General features: G+C 43.8%; 1 protein-coding gene across 1 annotated transcript; it reads left to right on the forward strand.

Moving 5' to 3' along the window:
* The first annotated feature begins 631 nt into the window (after positions 1 to 631).
* On the forward strand, positions 632 to 15,827 carry kdm2ab (lysine (K)-specific demethylase 2Ab). Its single transcript, XM_033633906.2, has 23 exons — positions 632 to 867; positions 1,307 to 1,347; positions 2,850 to 2,988; positions 3,581 to 3,659; positions 3,814 to 3,860; positions 4,052 to 4,230; positions 4,493 to 4,599; positions 4,773 to 4,866; positions 5,145 to 5,298; positions 5,408 to 5,523; positions 7,400 to 7,526; positions 7,638 to 7,921; positions 8,056 to 8,133; positions 8,320 to 8,580; positions 8,760 to 8,888; positions 9,005 to 9,091; positions 9,185 to 9,409; positions 11,547 to 11,576; positions 11,693 to 12,741; positions 13,185 to 13,348; positions 14,875 to 15,021; positions 15,153 to 15,368; positions 15,500 to 15,827. Exons 2-23 carry the CDS (start codon positions 1,312 to 1,314, stop codon positions 15,679 to 15,681), a joined length of 3,930 nt encoding a protein of 1,309 aa, XP_033489797.1. The 5' UTR covers positions 632 to 867; positions 1,307 to 1,311; the 3' UTR covers positions 15,682 to 15,827.
* The last annotated feature ends 603 nt before the right edge of the window (positions 15,828 to 16,430 follow it).

Consider the following 16,430-nt stretch of genomic DNA (forward strand, 5'->3'; position numbering starts at 1 on the left):
AAGCCAAAAATAAAAACATTAGACCCTCCCTAGAGCTTAAAAATCATTTGACATGCTTCCCCCTCTTTTTGAATCTCCTCCTACCTCTTAAGTAACGAACAGTCCCTTATTTCTACTTAGATATAATTTTCTTTGCTTTACATCAGTGTGACTGCAATGTTTTACAATTTACCTCCAGCTATCAATGACGTATTTCTAATTCTGAGGGCTTTGCAGGGGGTATTAATATAATGAAGATAGTGATTATTTCTTTGGGTACTGGTGGGGTAAGATGGGGGAAGAACAAAGTTATTTTACTGAACTGGTGGATTAAATCTCAAGAATGCAGCATGTCAGATGAAATGTCACAATTCACTACAGCATAGTCATTAAATGCATGTGTTAAGAGTGGATTTAGTGCCATATATACATATTTGAAGAGAGGAATTAAGGGAGCATCTTATCCCATCTCATCTCAGTGCAGAGGGAAATTAAACCCACCTCTCCACCGTCACACCAGGGAGCACAAACCGAGTACACATGTCTATTAACATATGATAATCGGGTTTAAAGAGCACATGTTGTGTCCAATGAGAGCGTCTCTATGCTAATGTCTCGGAGCAGTGAGGTAAATAGGGGGGTGGGTCATGAGCTTTTTTTTTTTTTTTTTTTTGGTTTGTGTGTTATGTGTGTGTGTGTTATCTGACCAGCTGAAAATGGCGGCTCGAAGCGTCGAATCCGTCTAACTTTATCGCACAATAATAAACATAACAATATACACCGCTGTTATCACATAACATGGGGAGAAACTTTACTGGGAGGCCTCAGACGCTCTAGCTGGGAAACATTACTTTGACCACCACGGCTAAAAGGAGTTAAGACGCAGAGGTAACGATAAAGAAGCTTACAACTGCCGTATAGACGCTAATGTCAGCTAGCTAGCTAGCTAGTTAGCCAGCGTCAACGTTAGCCGACGACTTAAGAAAGGGATTGGCAACTGAGCTAGTTTACGTTAACCGATAGCGACAGTTAAATAGCGTCAGTAAATGGACACACGAGTGCAGGGTATTCCTGTTAAAATGTTGCTGCTGTAGTCGGCACTTGTCTTGTACAGTGACGCAAGTTCAACGTAAATGTTTTGTGTTGTGTTGCTAACCGTTGCTAGCTGGCTAAAGCAACACTGTTGGCTAACGTTAGCAGCTAGCTAGGCTGTACTCAGAGAGAGGTGTGTGTTTCTGTTTCACTGAATGTAAAAGCACTGAAACATTGGTCGACTGTTTAATCAGTGTGGTATAACGCTACTGACGATACTTTATTTCTCTTCTAGAGATCATGGAGGATCCTCATACACGGTACAGCAAACGCCTGGTGAGTAACTTAACCAAACTGCTAGCTTCCTGGAACACTTGTTTTATGTTTACAGTGCAACTGCTAAGCGTTTTTCACCCAAGTTGCGTGTGTGGTGTTAGTCTTTAAAACTCACAAAGCAGTCTACTAGACGTTAAACATTGCATTTGATTAAAATAGTCCACTTTCTTTTGGCACATTGTGTTTAAAGGCAGTGATCCTCTCTGTGTTGTGTGCCACCCTAACCTCGGCAATGAACCTGTCTTAAGACCCAGGGTTCAAGAGAAGGTCAAGTCCACTGTCTAACCTGACAACATTTGTGCTGTGACCTTGCTTCACCTTCTTACAACCACATCCCCCTGTTGTAAAGTAATTACCCCAGTGCTTACAAACGTTCCACTGTGTACTCAGAGAAAGACTGGTACTAGTGTTTGGGGACATAAGCAGTTTCATCTCTTTATATAATAATGCCTATCCTGCCATTAACGATTTCGCTTTGGGAAACATGTCTTTGGTTGTTTGTTGAACACACCAAAGCTTAATAAAAGCACCCATAAATTGTTGCTTAATTGCAATCCATAAAGTCCCTTTGTCATTTTTATTACAACAATGGTGTGGGTTGCTTTCCTCTACTGTATTAAATAGTTTTCTGTTGCAAATTAGTAGCTACTGTGCAGTGCTTGGTTGTTATAATAAGGAGTATCTGAGTTTAAATAATACCACACTTGTGGGAAAGGGATGGGGGTGGGGAGATCTGAGAGCGGGGGTGTTGTGCTTTATCCATCTGTCTAGCCAAGCAGTGTTGCATAGGGTGAAAGGCAGGAGGGGAGTAAAAGAGGGGGGTAGTGTGTGGAAGATTAACCCCTGCTATTGTGATGCTGCATTGTTTGGATCCTACATGAACTGATTTGGTCTCTGGCTGACTGATCTGCTTGGATTGATTTATTGTGATTATGTTCTTGTCTTGGGTGAAGGGAGGCGTTAGTTTTGTCCCTAATGGCAATTTTAGATCCTTTTTGTTTTTTTTTTTAACCACTGAGAGATAAGGGACAGCTCCCTTGGGTGTAACCTCATATCTTGGAAATTAGACTCCAGTAAGAACATTTTAAAAATACATAAAGCAGTGTTGCAGGGATCTTGGATTTTTTTGCATCCGTGTTAGATACAGCTCTGCTTGCCTTTGGTGGTGTGACAGAACCAGTCACCAAGAGTTTTGTGACAAATGACTGATGTGATACTAGTCGTTGCTTTCAAGGTTTTCCTTCCAAGCATATCCCCTAAGTCCTTTTTATTATGTGACGTTGTACATATGTACTCTTGTTATCAGCTTTGCTGGGTCTGATAGGCTGCTATAACACAGCTTTGTCATGGCACTGATATATCTTCAGTGCAGTAAAATATCCCATATTTCTTACTGCCAGTTGTTCAAGCCCACTCCTCCTGTCCTTTTTTTGGTTGCTCATCACAAGTCTTCTTCTCTATGTGTGACATAGAGGTTAACAGAACCCTTTTGCTGTCCTCAGCGTACAGGTACGCGGCGCCGCTACCAGGACGATGGAATCTCAGATGATGAAATCGAAGGGAAACGAATGTTCGACCTGGATGAGAAGTTGCAGTGCACCAGGTTTAACAGTGACTTGATCAAACACATGGAGGGTAAAGGTAAGAGGTTTGCACCAACCCAAGAGATTGTTGGAATAAAATTTCAATGTAACAGCTCTTGAATATATCTGATGCCATGTAAAGGCAATTAAAGGCTCAGTCAGCAATTCTAATCCAATACACCTTTTGTCAAGTTCAGCGAATATCTCCTCATGGTCCGCTAGCTTTCTGTTCTGTGGTTGCGCTCTGAAATTAAATCCGGTGTACATATACAGCCCTGGCTCTTTAAGTGGGAAACAAACAAAGTGGTTCGGACTGAGCTGCACAACACTATGTCGGCTACTCTCCCTTTTCTGCGTCCTTGCCCACAAGGAACAGATGTACACTTGACATAGAACTATTACAGGAGCTTCTGAAGTAGCACTCACGAGAGTGGTGTATTTGGGTGTTGAGTTTAAGTATCACCAATGATTCTCCAGAATCGCTGACTCTACCTGTAATGTTAGCCGCTTGTTCTGTGCTGTGTTTCTTGATACTGCAGATTTTGGAACACTGTATTGATCAGACAGAAGTGTGTCTGCCAGTTAATGTTGGTTTGTTTAAGTCTTGTCATTGTAACTTTGAGTAATCTTAGTGTTTGTCGTCTTTCTAGATTTCACATTTGAATACATCCAGAGGGAAGGGCTCAGGGACCCCATTATCTTTGATACAACTGAAGGCCTTGGCATACAGTAAGTAGCATACTTTTACTGGTAAATCACAGATTACTCTTTTTCTAATCGCACACAGTCTTTTTTTTTACTTTGTTATATGGAGACATATACTGACTTAGTTTAAAATAATTTCAAAACAAATGTTAATAAACCTGTTACCTCTCTCTTGCAGAATGCCAGACCCTGATTTTAGTGTGAGTGATGTCAAGTTGTTTGTAGGTAAGTTCCTCTTTTGTGCCCTTTCAAAGTAAATGGTTTTGCTTGGCTAAATGGCTAGCCTTAGAGGAAGATATTACCATGCTCCAGATATATCTTTGAATATGCCGGCTGATAAGTAACGACATTTAAATGCTTAATCAAAACTGATTACAGTGGTTTCAGACGTTGAACTCCTTGTGATTCTCTTACAGGTAGTCGACGCATTGTAGACGTGATGGATGTGAACACCCAGAAGGGAATCGAGATGTCGATGGCTCAGTGGCGACGCTACTATGAGACGCCGCCATCAGAAAGAGAAAAACTCTACAATGTCATCAGCCTGGAGTTCAGCCACACCAGGCTGGAGAATCTTGTCAAACGACCGGCGTCGGTGAGAATGCACACAGTCTAACACTTCAGGGCTTTACAACAGCTTATATGTACACACTGGTAATGTCATTTTAAAGCTCTTACTGGCACATACTCGACAGGCTACTTATCCTAATTATTCGTGTGCTGCTTTGATGGCTACAGAGCTTTGGCTTGGTTGTGGGGTCAAAATACTTTGTCTAGATACAGAAAGTGTCTTAATAGAAACAGTCTTGTCAATTTGAATGCATGTTTTATACCTTTTTCTTCTCCTTATTTATCAGGTGGACCTTATTGACTGGGTTGACAACATGTGGCCTCGCCATCTCAAGGAGAGGCAGAGAGACTCCACTAATGCCATCATAGACATGCATTATCCCAAAGTACAGAAGTGAGTAAACCATACGCCTCAGAAACATAGAACATTTCCTATGACGCTAATCACATGTCATACATCAGTGATACATTTAATACACTTCAATTCAGAGTCTCTTAATGGCTGTTTTTTCCCCATTTTAACCTGTTATCCTGTTGTGTTCTCCATCCTTCCTCTGCTCCTTCCAGGTACTGTCTCATGAGTGTGCAGGGCTGCTTCACAGATTTCCACATTGACTTTGGAGGCACTTCCGTCTGGTACCACATCCTGCGAGGAGGAAAGGTCAGTCTGGAGGTCACAACACACAAGAATGGTAGATTTAAAGGTTTGACTACCTTCAGTGACCCAGTGGAAACTTCTTAGTCGTAATGAGAGACAGCTAATTTTCTCGCTCTTCCTGTCAGAGTAAAAGTAAATATGATTGTGAACTATCACTTCATCTTGCATTTCAACTTTCCTGTTAACATCCTGTAAATGCACATCAGTGATATGGTCACATTTTTATGTATTTGTTGACCTCAGTTGAGATGCCTAACTTTTTTTTCCTGTGACCTCTGCAGGTGTTCTGGCTGATTCCACCCACACCACAGAACCTGGAGATGTATGAGAACTGGGTTTTATCAGGAAAACAGGGCGACATCTTCTTGGGGGACAAGTGTCACGACTGTCAGAGGATAGAGCTCAAGCAAGGCAACACCTTCATAATCCCATCAGGTATACGTTGATGTATTACGGCAGCGACGCATACTCACCTATTAAATAAAACACACCACTCACTTGACAACTACATTCCTTAAACATTCCCCATCATGTATGTTGTTAGGGTGGATCCATGCCGTGTACACCCCAGAGGACACGTTGGTGTTTGGGGGGAACTTCCTCCACAGCTTTAACATCCCCATGCAGCTCAATATCTACAGCATTGAGGATCGCACGCGGGTGAGCAGCCCCTCACATTCACTGTAAACCCTTTTACTGCTGTTGATATAGAACTGTCCTCTGGACACACATTGATGATTGCTTAAGATTTTGTGATTATGCAAGGCATGATTCAGAGTCTTATCCTGTGGAATTACTCATCATAGAAAAACACGCGACAGAATCATTTCTCAACAGCATGAATTTAATTTTAAGAATTTGTAAGTGCCATAAAGTAAGCCATGCACAGATTTTTATTTATTATGATTTCTCTCCAATACTAATTCCGACACATAAACTAAGGCTACTGAGATACTGAGTAGCATCGTGATATCAATACCAGTGCTCACTTATCCTCAACTTCAAAATCTGAATACCTCACTGATGAAGTTAACATGGAGATAGTGTTTACATGGACATGAATATCAGGTTATTGTATTGATGTGTTTGATCATGTAAACAAACAGCATGTCTCATTTTCAGAAACCAGCATGAAACCATACCACATTTATGCGAAACCAACATGTAATACGCGAAGTACTCCAACTATTACTGCACATATACACCTTATCCCGGTTATTAAACACTGCTACGTACCTGTGCGGACACAGCTTTTGCCAAGTGATGTAACAAATACAAAAAATGGCAGCAGTGAAAGCATCTCACCTCTGGAGTGATGAAGGAACAGAGTTTTTTTGTCTTTTGGTAGTATCTTCATTCTCTGCTCCCCTTTCCTTTGCGGTGGTAGTGACAGTGACAGACTAGCACTGATCAAAGTGGAGGGCAATGTTATATGAGTAGAGCAGCTGCTTTCAGGAGTAACGGTAGCTTAGTGGGTAGTGTGTGTGTGTGGTTAGAGTGAGCTAGAGAGAGAGACGATGGCGCAGTGAGAAAGCTATTGGTGATCGGAGTTGAGAAAAAATAAGCAGTTGAGTTGTTGAGTGGTGGTAAATGTACAGTGTCATGTTTAATATTTCTCTTAGGTCTCATCTGAATTGTTTCTATAAATATCACAAGCACCTGCTCAAATGGACTGTAATAATCAGTAATGGGGTTACTAGTATTTTTTTATACTGGGAATATGAACAACCTGGTTTCTTTGTGCTCATGTAAACACTATATCCTGAATATCATCAAAACCGGGGCAAGCCTCATACAGGTTATTCATGTCCATGTAAATGCACTCTGTGTCTGAATTAATTTAATGAAAATACTGAATCTTTGAATAACACTTTCAAAGAAGCTGTATTTAATGTGCGTTGGTTATGTCATGGTCTGACCCAATCTACCAAGAGTCTGTATTATTGCTGACACTAATGAGGCGTATGTGATTGGTGCATTTACACATAAGGCTGCACAATTATGTAGTCATAATGTGAAGTTGAACTAATGATATTACCATATATTCCTCCCACTTCTTTGGTGTAACAACATGACTCTTGAATCACACTTATACAGTAACACAAAATCAAGTAATTTCCAGGAAATACAACAGTCTCGTAGGAGACTTTTTTTTTTCTTCTGAATTTTGTTAGAGCACGGGTTTGGTTATGCTCGGCTTGAACATGCTTTTCAGACACTGTCACTGCCTAGCCATATACAGTATGATCAGCTGGTTGAGGGGAAGCACGCAGGTGTTCAGACTGCATCCGGGCGCTAGCCACTGCAGGCACACCGCACTTCCCCCACCTCTTCCTAAGCAGAAGTGCAAACCACAACAAAGCTGTGACAAATGCTTCAGAGCAGCTGAAGAGCAGTTTGTTAAAGAAGCAGAAAATGTGCAGTCCTGTATATCATTACGTTGTCTCGCGGTGGTATTTGACTAAACAGGGTCTTGAAGATGCAAAAAATTAATAAGCAGGATTTTTCCTAATCTGTTTCTGTCCTCCTCCTCTAGGTGCCAGCAAAGTTTCGCTACCCGTTCTACTATGAGATGTGCTGGTACGTCCTGGAGAGATACCTCTACTGTCAGACCAACATCTCCCACCTCACCCCTGAGTTCCAAAAATACTCCCTAGGCATAGGTGAGGATGGATACACAAGGCACACAAGACAACACTGCTGTCCGTAAAAAGACCTGTAATCTAATCCATCACTGTCATGAGATTCAACTGTCATGTCCACTCTCTTTTCAGGACTGACTCCAGCTGACCTTGAAACCCATGACCACACCAAGAATGGCACCTCCAATGGAGTTGACAGTGACACTGAAAACAAGGAGATCAAGTTCAAGGAAGAAGAAGTCAAAGAAGAAGAAGAAGAGGAGGCCGCTCAAGTTACTAAACCTCGACAGGTCCTGACTCCCTTTGAGTTAGAGGGACTGTGGAACCTCTTGGGGAAACTAGAGGAGCTGCCGGCCCAGAAAAAGTGTGTCCCTGCAGGCATCATGAACCCCACAGCACTGCTCGAAGACATGAGGGTGGGTGTCATTCCCTCTCACACTGAACTCACACTGGCTACTGATGCTTCATGATGCTATTTCAAGGGTAAAAGTTCAGGTATATTTGAGATACATATGTGTTAATACTCCTTTTCTCTTCTCCGCTTGTTCAGACTCTTCTGAAGGAACATGCCAATGATGACTCTAAGCTGTCCTACACTGGAGAGCCTATTGTCAAGTGGCCCAAAAGGGTGAGTAGAGAAATATTTTCAGCTAGCTGAGAGCACAGAGAATTGTTTGTGAGCAGATAGCGTGTTAAGAATTAGTGTTTTAGTATGATTTATTATAAATGATTAAGCCCTTCATTTAGGCTCATCATGCCCCAGCTCGTACACAATTCTGATTGTTTAATTTTTTTGCTTTTCCTGGCGATGCAGCCATCATGGTACCAGCCGCCCATTCCCCCTCCCCCTGTTATTTACCGTCCTCGCCTGGGCCCCACCCTGCACAAGCCTCTGGGCCAGAGGTCCGCCAAACGCTCCTCCATCTCTGCCCTGAGGCGCAGACGGGTGAGGTGCAAGCGCTGCGCCGGCTGCTGCAGGAAGGAGTGCGGCACCTGCCAGTACTGCCATGACATGAGGAAGTTTGGTGGGCCTGGACGCATGAAGAAGGGCTGCATCATGAGGCAGTGTCTATCGGTGAGTCGTCATTCTTACCATCGTCTTTGTGTGTGTGGCATCAAATGATGCTGTACATGTATGCATGGTGTATACCAGGAGAAAATGTTCGGTCGAAACTCAGAACTGGGTTAAATTATTGAATCTGCAATATTTAAGGCCACACCCCTGGTGTAAATAATGATTGTTTCTTCCTGCAGCCTGCCTTGCCGAACACAGCGCGATGTGCCATATGTGGAGAAGGAGAATCTGAGGAGTCAAATCTGAGCTCTTGCTCACTTATGGAGTGCTCTGTCTGCTCGCAGATTGCCCATCGTCAGTGCATTAAGGTAATCTGCCTCAGACGTAGCGGAAGCTAGAAACTGAATACATTACCCAATAATTGCTGTCACTGTTTGTGAATTTGTAGCCGCTATTTCAAACCTTTAACTGTTTGCTCTTTCAGGAACCTGGTGAGGGGAAGATCAATAAGGATTTGCCCAGCTGCTGGGAGTGTCCCAAATGTTACCAAGGCAAAGACTCGGCATCAGAGGTACGATATGGCAGATGTTCTCACTCAAATTAACAATGACACTTTATCTTCTTCAACCCCCTCATCCATCTCTTCCTGTCCTTCCCACACTAGTCTTCCAGCGATGAGGATAGTGATGAGTCGGAGGGCTCAGGCTCCTTGCCACCGTCCAAACTCGCCTACCGGGAAGGCATCGGTGTAGGTGAAGGAGGGAGCCGAGGGAAACGTAGGAGATCCCCGTCCCGACCCACAGCACCACCACCTTCTCAGAAACTGCTACTGCAGCATCAGCAGAGCCGCAAAAGAGCAAATGCACTGGAGCTCAGACTCAAGAAGAGGGTAAAGTGGATTAAATGCATTTGTTGAATTTGCTCACAGTTTAGTGAAAGCATATCATGACAGATTTAGTTCTGCAACATGGGCGAAATGTGTCGATTGAAAACATTTTGATAGTTCAGCATAGATTGCATTTACAAATATATATTTAGATGTCTGATTAACAATAATCTAGCTCAAAAGTTTTCCTTTCAGTTTTAGAAGCCTTAAAGGTTTAGGTGCACTAAAAATTCAGCTTTTCCAGGAGTATGAAATATATATAGAGAGCCCATTGATTTTGATCTGTTTTAATCACTGAAGATGTTACATACAGTACAGGCCAAAAGTTTGGACACACCTTCTCATTCAATGCGTTTTCTTTATTTTCATGACTATTTACATTGTAGATTCTCACTGAAGGCATCAAAACTATGAATGAACACATGTGGAGTTATGTACTTAACAAAAAAAGGTGAAATAACTGAAAACATGTTTTATATTCTAGTTTCTTCAAAATAGCCACCCTTTGCTCTGATTACTGCTTTGCACACTCTTGGCATTCTCTCCATGAGCTTCAAGAGGTAGTCACCTGAAATGGTTTCCACTTCACAGGTGTGCCTTATCAGGGTTAATTAGTGGAATTTCTTGCTTTATCAATGGGGTTGGGACCATCAGTTGTATTGTGCAGAAGTCAGGTTAATACACAGCCGACAGCCCTATTGGACAACTGTTAAAATTCATATTATGGCAAGAACCAATCAGCTAACTAAAGAAAAACGAGTGGCCATCATTACTTTAAGAAATGAAGGTCAGTCAGTCCGGAAAATTGCAAAAACTTTAAATGTGTCCCCAAGTGGAGTCGCAAAAACCATCAAGCGCTACAACCAAACTGGCACACATGAGGACCGACCCAGGAAAGGAAGACCAAGAGTCACCTCTGCTTCTGAGGATAAGTTCATCCGAGTCACCAGCCTCAGAAATCGCAAGTTAACAGCAGCTCAGATCAGAGACCAGATGAATGCCACAGAGAGTTCTAGCAGCAGACCCATCTCTAGAACAACTGTTAAGAGGAGACTGCGCGAATCAGGTCTTCATGGTCAAATAGCTGCTAGGAAACTACTGCTAAGGAGAGGCAACAAGCAGAAGAGATTTGTTTGGGCCAAGAAACACAAGGAATGGACATTAGACCAGTGGAAATCTGTGCTTTGGTCTGATGAGTCCAAATTTGAGATCTTTGGTTCCAACCGCCGTGTCTTTGTGAGACGCAGAAAAGGTGAACGGATGGATTCCACATGCCTGGTTCCCACTGTGAAGCATGGAGGAGGAGGTGTGATGTTGTGGGAGTGTTTTGCTGGTGACATTGTTGGGGATTTATTCAAAATTGAAGGCACACTGAACCAGCATGGCTACCACAGCATCCTGCAGCGACATGCCATCCCATCTGGTTTGCGTTTAGTTGGACGATCATTTATTTTTCAACAGGACAATGACCCCAAACACACCTCCAGGCTGTGTAAGGGCTATTTGACCAAGAAGGAGAGTGATGGAGTGCTGCGGCAGATGACCTGGCCTCCACAGTCACCGGACCTGAACCCAATCGAGATGGTTTGGGGTGAGCTGGACCGCAGAGTGAAGGCAAAGGGGCCAACAAGTGCTAAACACCTCTGGGAACTCCTTCAAGACTGTTGGAAAACCATTTCAGGTGACTACCTCTTGAAGCTCATGGAGAGAATGCCAAGAGTGTGCAAAGCAGTAATCAGAGCAAAGGGTGGCTATTTTGAAGAAACTAGAATATAAAACATGTTTTCAGTTATTTCACCTTTTTTTGTTAAGTACATAACTCCACATGTGTTCATTCATAGTTTTGATGCCTTCAGTGAGAATCTACAATGTAAATAGTCATGAAAATAAAGAAAACGCATTGAATGAGAAGGTGTGTCCAAACTTTTGGCCTGTACTGTATCTAAAAAGAGCTTAAAAAATTGAGTGTTGCCTTGATGAAATTTGCAGTCTCCCTGAAACAGATTAGGCAGATGCTGAAGATACAGTTATTGGCACCTCCTCTGACACAGATAGTGGACCAAAAAAAACAACTGTTTTTTTCTCTCTATTAAACATTATTATCTCCTTCCATCTCCAACCCTTGTTCTGTTTATTGCAGATAAAACTAGAGCGCAGCAAAATCATAACGGTAAGCAGTGCACTTATTTCTGTAATGCTCCCCATTGCATTTGAATACTACAGATTCATCCAAGTAGTATCTTGTTCTCATTTGCCGTCTTTTCTTTGTGCTTTCCTGCCAAACAGAAACAGTCATCTCTAGAGCGTTCACCCAGGCTGCTGGGCTCCAGGGTGCTGTCCCGGCTGCGCTCCTCAACCAGCAGACTATCTCAGGGCAGAGGCCGGGGCTCCACTTGGGCAAGTGGCTCCCCTTACCACAGCTCTTTAGGAGGGGCCGGGTCCTTTCAGCAACAGTCTTCCCTCGGTCTAGTACTTGAGCCCAAAGGAGAGCCACGCAGAGGGAGGGGGAGAGGAGTGCGGCTGCGGGGGGGAGGAGCAGGAAGAGGAATCAGAGGTGGTAGAAGCCCTGAAGGTTTGGAGGAGGAGGAGGAGGAGGAGAGCGAGGACAGCAGCAGCAGCAGCACCAACACCAGCAGCAGTGATGATGACGAGGAAGAGGAGAGGGGGCAGAACAGTGGGAGGGGATTGGATAAAGAGAACCGGCCACAGTCGAGGCGAGAAGGACGGGCAGCCAAAGAAAGAGAAGAGGAAGGGAGCGAGATGACCAACCAAAACGGTGCGGAGGAGGATGACGAGGAGGAAATAGAGCAGGACAGTGAAACGGGGGGCAAAGATGGTTCATATCTTAAAGTGACACTTCAGCGGCCAACCAGGGCCAAGCGGGACCCATCAGCCATTGTCCCTAAATTAGAAGCCATTGCCTCTCAAACTGCCACTTCCACAATACACAACCAGAGCCGAACCCTCGCCAGACCCCCCATTAGAAACCGTGGCCCCCGTCCCGATCAACACTCCAATAGGCACACACCACCACACACTCGCAGCGGACACACAGACACTCGTACTTCCCACACAGAGAGGGTGGAGGACTCAAAAAAAATGAGGCTGAGCAGGCCGGCCAAACTGAGCAATGGTGCCTCCTCTTCTTCGACGTCTGAGCTTCCCCATCTCCGCATCCCTCTGTCCGCCCTGCAGGAGGGAGGGAGCGAAGCAGACAGGGAGAACGGTGGGAGTGGGCCAGGCTGTGAGAGGGAGGTGTGGGTATCTGTCTTCCGTTACTTGAGTCGAGCAGATCTCTGTGTCTGCATGGCTGTCTGCAAGAACTGGTACAAATGGTAAGACTTCTTAATGGATATGCATTTATTAGGGATGGGTTTTAATAGCGGCTTCCATTTTGTATCTGGGTCCTGTTAGACAAAATATCAGTATCTCTTAAGCTGCAATGCTAACATAACTTGTCTCCTCACGTAAGTAGGCTGTGTTAAAAAAGTGTTGCGTTTCTACCTCTTTCTACATCTTTAAGTTGTAGTTATGTTTGTCTTTAGTTTCTTGCAGCTGTGAAAAGAGAAAGGGATTTATGTGTTTTGGATTTGATACATAGATTTCAATTTCAGGAAATGCAATCAACCCCCATCCCTAATTTTTTTATATCTTTTGTATTGCAAACTCATTAGTGAGGTTGTGTTTATCCATGCCAGGTAGTTTGTAGTGTCATATCACTCTGCAAATAGATACCCATGAATGGATGCGTTTTTAATCAGTGTGTGCTTGCTCGCAGGTGTTTAGACAAGCGGCTTTGGGCACGGATTGACCTGAGCATCAAACGCACTGTTACTCCTCAGGCACTAACAGGCATCATAAAGAGACAGCCGGTCACGCTCGATCTCTCCTGGACCAACATCTCTAAAAAACAGCTCAACTGGCTTGTTGGCCGCCTGCCTGGTACGTAAACACACACACACACACACACACACACACACACACACAGAGTCTTCCACACAATGTTATATGTATTAGATTCCAAGTTGGTCAGTGTTACATATTTAAATAAATATGACACCATGAAATAAAAGAATGACAGAAATGAGTGCACTTTAAAGGAACAGTTCACCACTGAAATCAAAAACATATTTTTCATCTTACCTATAGCGCTATTTATCAGTCTAGATTGTTTGGTGTGAGTTGCTGAGTGTAGTAGATATCGGCTGTCGAGATGGCTGCCTTCTTTTGAGTATGATTGAACTAGATAATACTTGGTTGTGGTGCTCAAAGTGCAGAAGGAAGTTTGCCTTCATCTTGTTACAGCTCAGCCAAGTAGGACGCCATTTGTGTTTGCAACTCATGCTGTTACAAGCACAAGTCTCTCATTCATGATTAGCTGCTCACTTCCTTGTGTGTGGTGATATGGTTGGTGGGTGTTGTTCAGTAGACAGAAAATAGTTCCTACATGAAACTGCTCCCAACAAGGTCTGTGGATTATCTTGAGCAACTGGGTCATGTGTCTGAAGAAAAAAAAAAACATTGCTGTTGAGTTTTTCAAATGTATTTTTTTGGTGAGCACCACAAGCCAAGTGCCATCTAGTTCCATTATACTTGAGAGAAGGCAGACATCTCTATGGCTGATATCTCCAACACACTGCAACTCACACAAAAATAATCTAGGCTGTGAGCAGCTTGGTTGCTTTGTTCATATCATTATATCATACTGTTATGTTACACAGGGTTTTTTAAATCCCAGGGTTTGCAAATGAATTCTTAATTGGTCACGTTTGCACTAATAAGTCGTTCAATCTTCATCCATCCATTTTCATCCGCTTATCCGTGGCTGGGTCATAGGGTCAGCAGGCCAAGCAAAGCACCCCAAACATCCATCTTTCCAGCTCCTCCTTGGGGACCCCAAGGTGTTCCCAGGCCAGATAAGATATGTAATCCCTCCAGTGTGTTCTGGGTCTGCCCCCGGGACCTCCTACCAGTTGGACGTGCCTGGAATACCTCTAATGGAAAGCGCCCAGGAGGCATCCTGATCAGATGTCCAAATTACCTCAACTGACCCCTTTCGACGCAAAGGAGCAGCGGCTCTACTCCGAGCTCCCTCCGGATGTCTGAGCTCCTCACCCTATCTCTAAAGCTGAGCCCAGCCACCCTTCTGGGGAAACTAATTTCAGCCGCTTGTGTCCGCGATCTTGTTCTTTCGGTCACTACACAGAGCTCATGACCATAGGTGTGGGTTGGGATGTAGATGGACCAGTAAATTGAAAGCTTCGCCTTCCCTCTTGACCACAATGGTCCAGTGCAGTGCCCACATCACAGCAGAAGCCGCACCAAACCGCCGATCCATCTCACACTCCATACTACCCTCACTCATAAACAAGACCCAGAGATACTTGAACTCCCTTGCTTGAGGCAGTAACCCTTTCCCTACCCAGATACATTAAACAGTCTATTTAAATCTTTTCTTGATTTTGCAGGGCTTAAGGATCTAATGGTGGCAGGTTGTTCCTGGTCATCTATTTCAGCTCTCTGCTCCTCTGGTTGCCCTCTCCTCCGTTCTCTGGACCTGCGATATGCAGACGGGGTCAAAGACTCTCAGATCAGGGATCTAGTCACCCCTCCAGGTGTGGAAAGCATAGCCTCATAAACTCTAGCCTCTTTCTCTACTTTATACCCCATGCCTTTCCTTTCATTTTACTTCAGTCTGTATCAAACTTTTTTAACTTTTTCTTCCCACATAATTCCTCTGTTCCAGGTTGTGACAATCGCAGTCAGTTGCGGACCATGCAGTGTTTGCGACTAGCAGGCCTGGACATCACCGACTCCACTCTGCGCCTGGTGATCCGCCACATGCCCCATTTAACAAAACTGGACCTCTCCCACTGCAATAGCCTCACCGACCAGTCCATCAACCTGCTGACTGCAGTGGGCTCGTCCACACGAAACACACTCGCAGAACTAAACCTGGGAGGTGAGAGAATGATGGGGATAGCTAATATACTAGACAGAGCTATTTTTCAAGGAGATTGAACATGCACACACAGGTTGCATTTGTTTTATTTCACTAACAATCATGTGTTTGTGCACTTGTGTCTTTCCCAGGTTGCAGTAAACTGACAGACACGTGTCTCAAATATCTCCGCCGCCTCTCTTGCATCTCGCTGCTCGACCTGCGAGGCTGTAAAGGTGTCTCCCGCAAGGCCTGCGAGGCCTTCATCTCCGAGCTGTCAGTCAACACACTCTACTGCCTATCAGATGAAAAACTGATCCAGAGGATATCCTAAGCGCCTGCCTCGTCTGACTGCAGAGGCATTTTAAAGGCGCAAAGGCAACAGAGTGGATCCTGATGTGAATCTGTGTGACACAAAGGACTAAGACAAGCAGGGAAGTTCACATGCACCTGTATGTACCTGTTAAAGGAGGGGTGGGGTCTAACCTTGGAGTGCTTACTCACTGAACTGGTGTTGGTGTAAGGGGTTGTCACAGCTGGAACAATGTTTTGTTTCAACTTTCTATACATTTTTTCTGTGTACCCTGAAGGGAGATTCAGCTTTCATTATTTTTCAGTTTTTTGGGGAAGCATTGTGGTGTGGGAAAAGCAAAACTGCTTTCTGTTTTTTTAGTCAGGAGTGGGAGGACATGGGCGATTAATTATCTGTATCAGACTGCACATCCTTTGGATAATTAAGTGCTCAACTCTTCTGTGGACAGACGCCAATCACGACTCCCAGTCACAAACTCCTGCCTTGAGAAAGACACGAGTTTCATCTTTGGGGTATGACTGCATTACGTTTGGCTGATCTCTATAAAGTCTTATTTAACATATGATTTCATTCATTTGATATCAGCTATGTTTGGGTGCTCTAAATAGATGGTTATTTTTTGTAAGATTCAGAGAGCAAATTTTTTAGAAGTGTGAAGACATCTGCTTTATGCACAGCAACTATGCGTTAAGATTTTTTTTTTTTTTAAAAGACGACTAAAGGTGACAGGTCTTTGACATTATGACTTATAAAGTGAGTGACTGGAATGG

Source organism: Epinephelus lanceolatus, chromosome 7 (assembly GCF_041903045.1).
Source record: "Epinephelus lanceolatus isolate andai-2023 chromosome 7, ASM4190304v1, whole genome shotgun sequence".
NCBI classification, from domain to species: Eukaryota; Metazoa; Chordata; class Actinopteri; order Perciformes; family Serranidae; genus Epinephelus; species Epinephelus lanceolatus.

Excerpts from the sequence above, each read along its gene's own strand:
- kdm2ab (XM_033633906.2), top strand. The coding sequence starts at position 1,312 with ATGGAGGATCCTCATACACGGTACAGCAAACGCCTG. Across the intron at positions 4,600-4,772 it reads CATTATCCCAAAGTACAGAA|GTACTGTCTCATGAGTGTGC; the intron begins GTGAGTAAACCA and ends TGCTCCTTCCAG. Across the intron at positions 13,349-14,874 it reads GCTTGTTGGCCGCCTGCCTG|GGCTTAAGGATCTAATGGTG; the intron begins GTACGTAAACAC and ends TTGATTTTGCAG.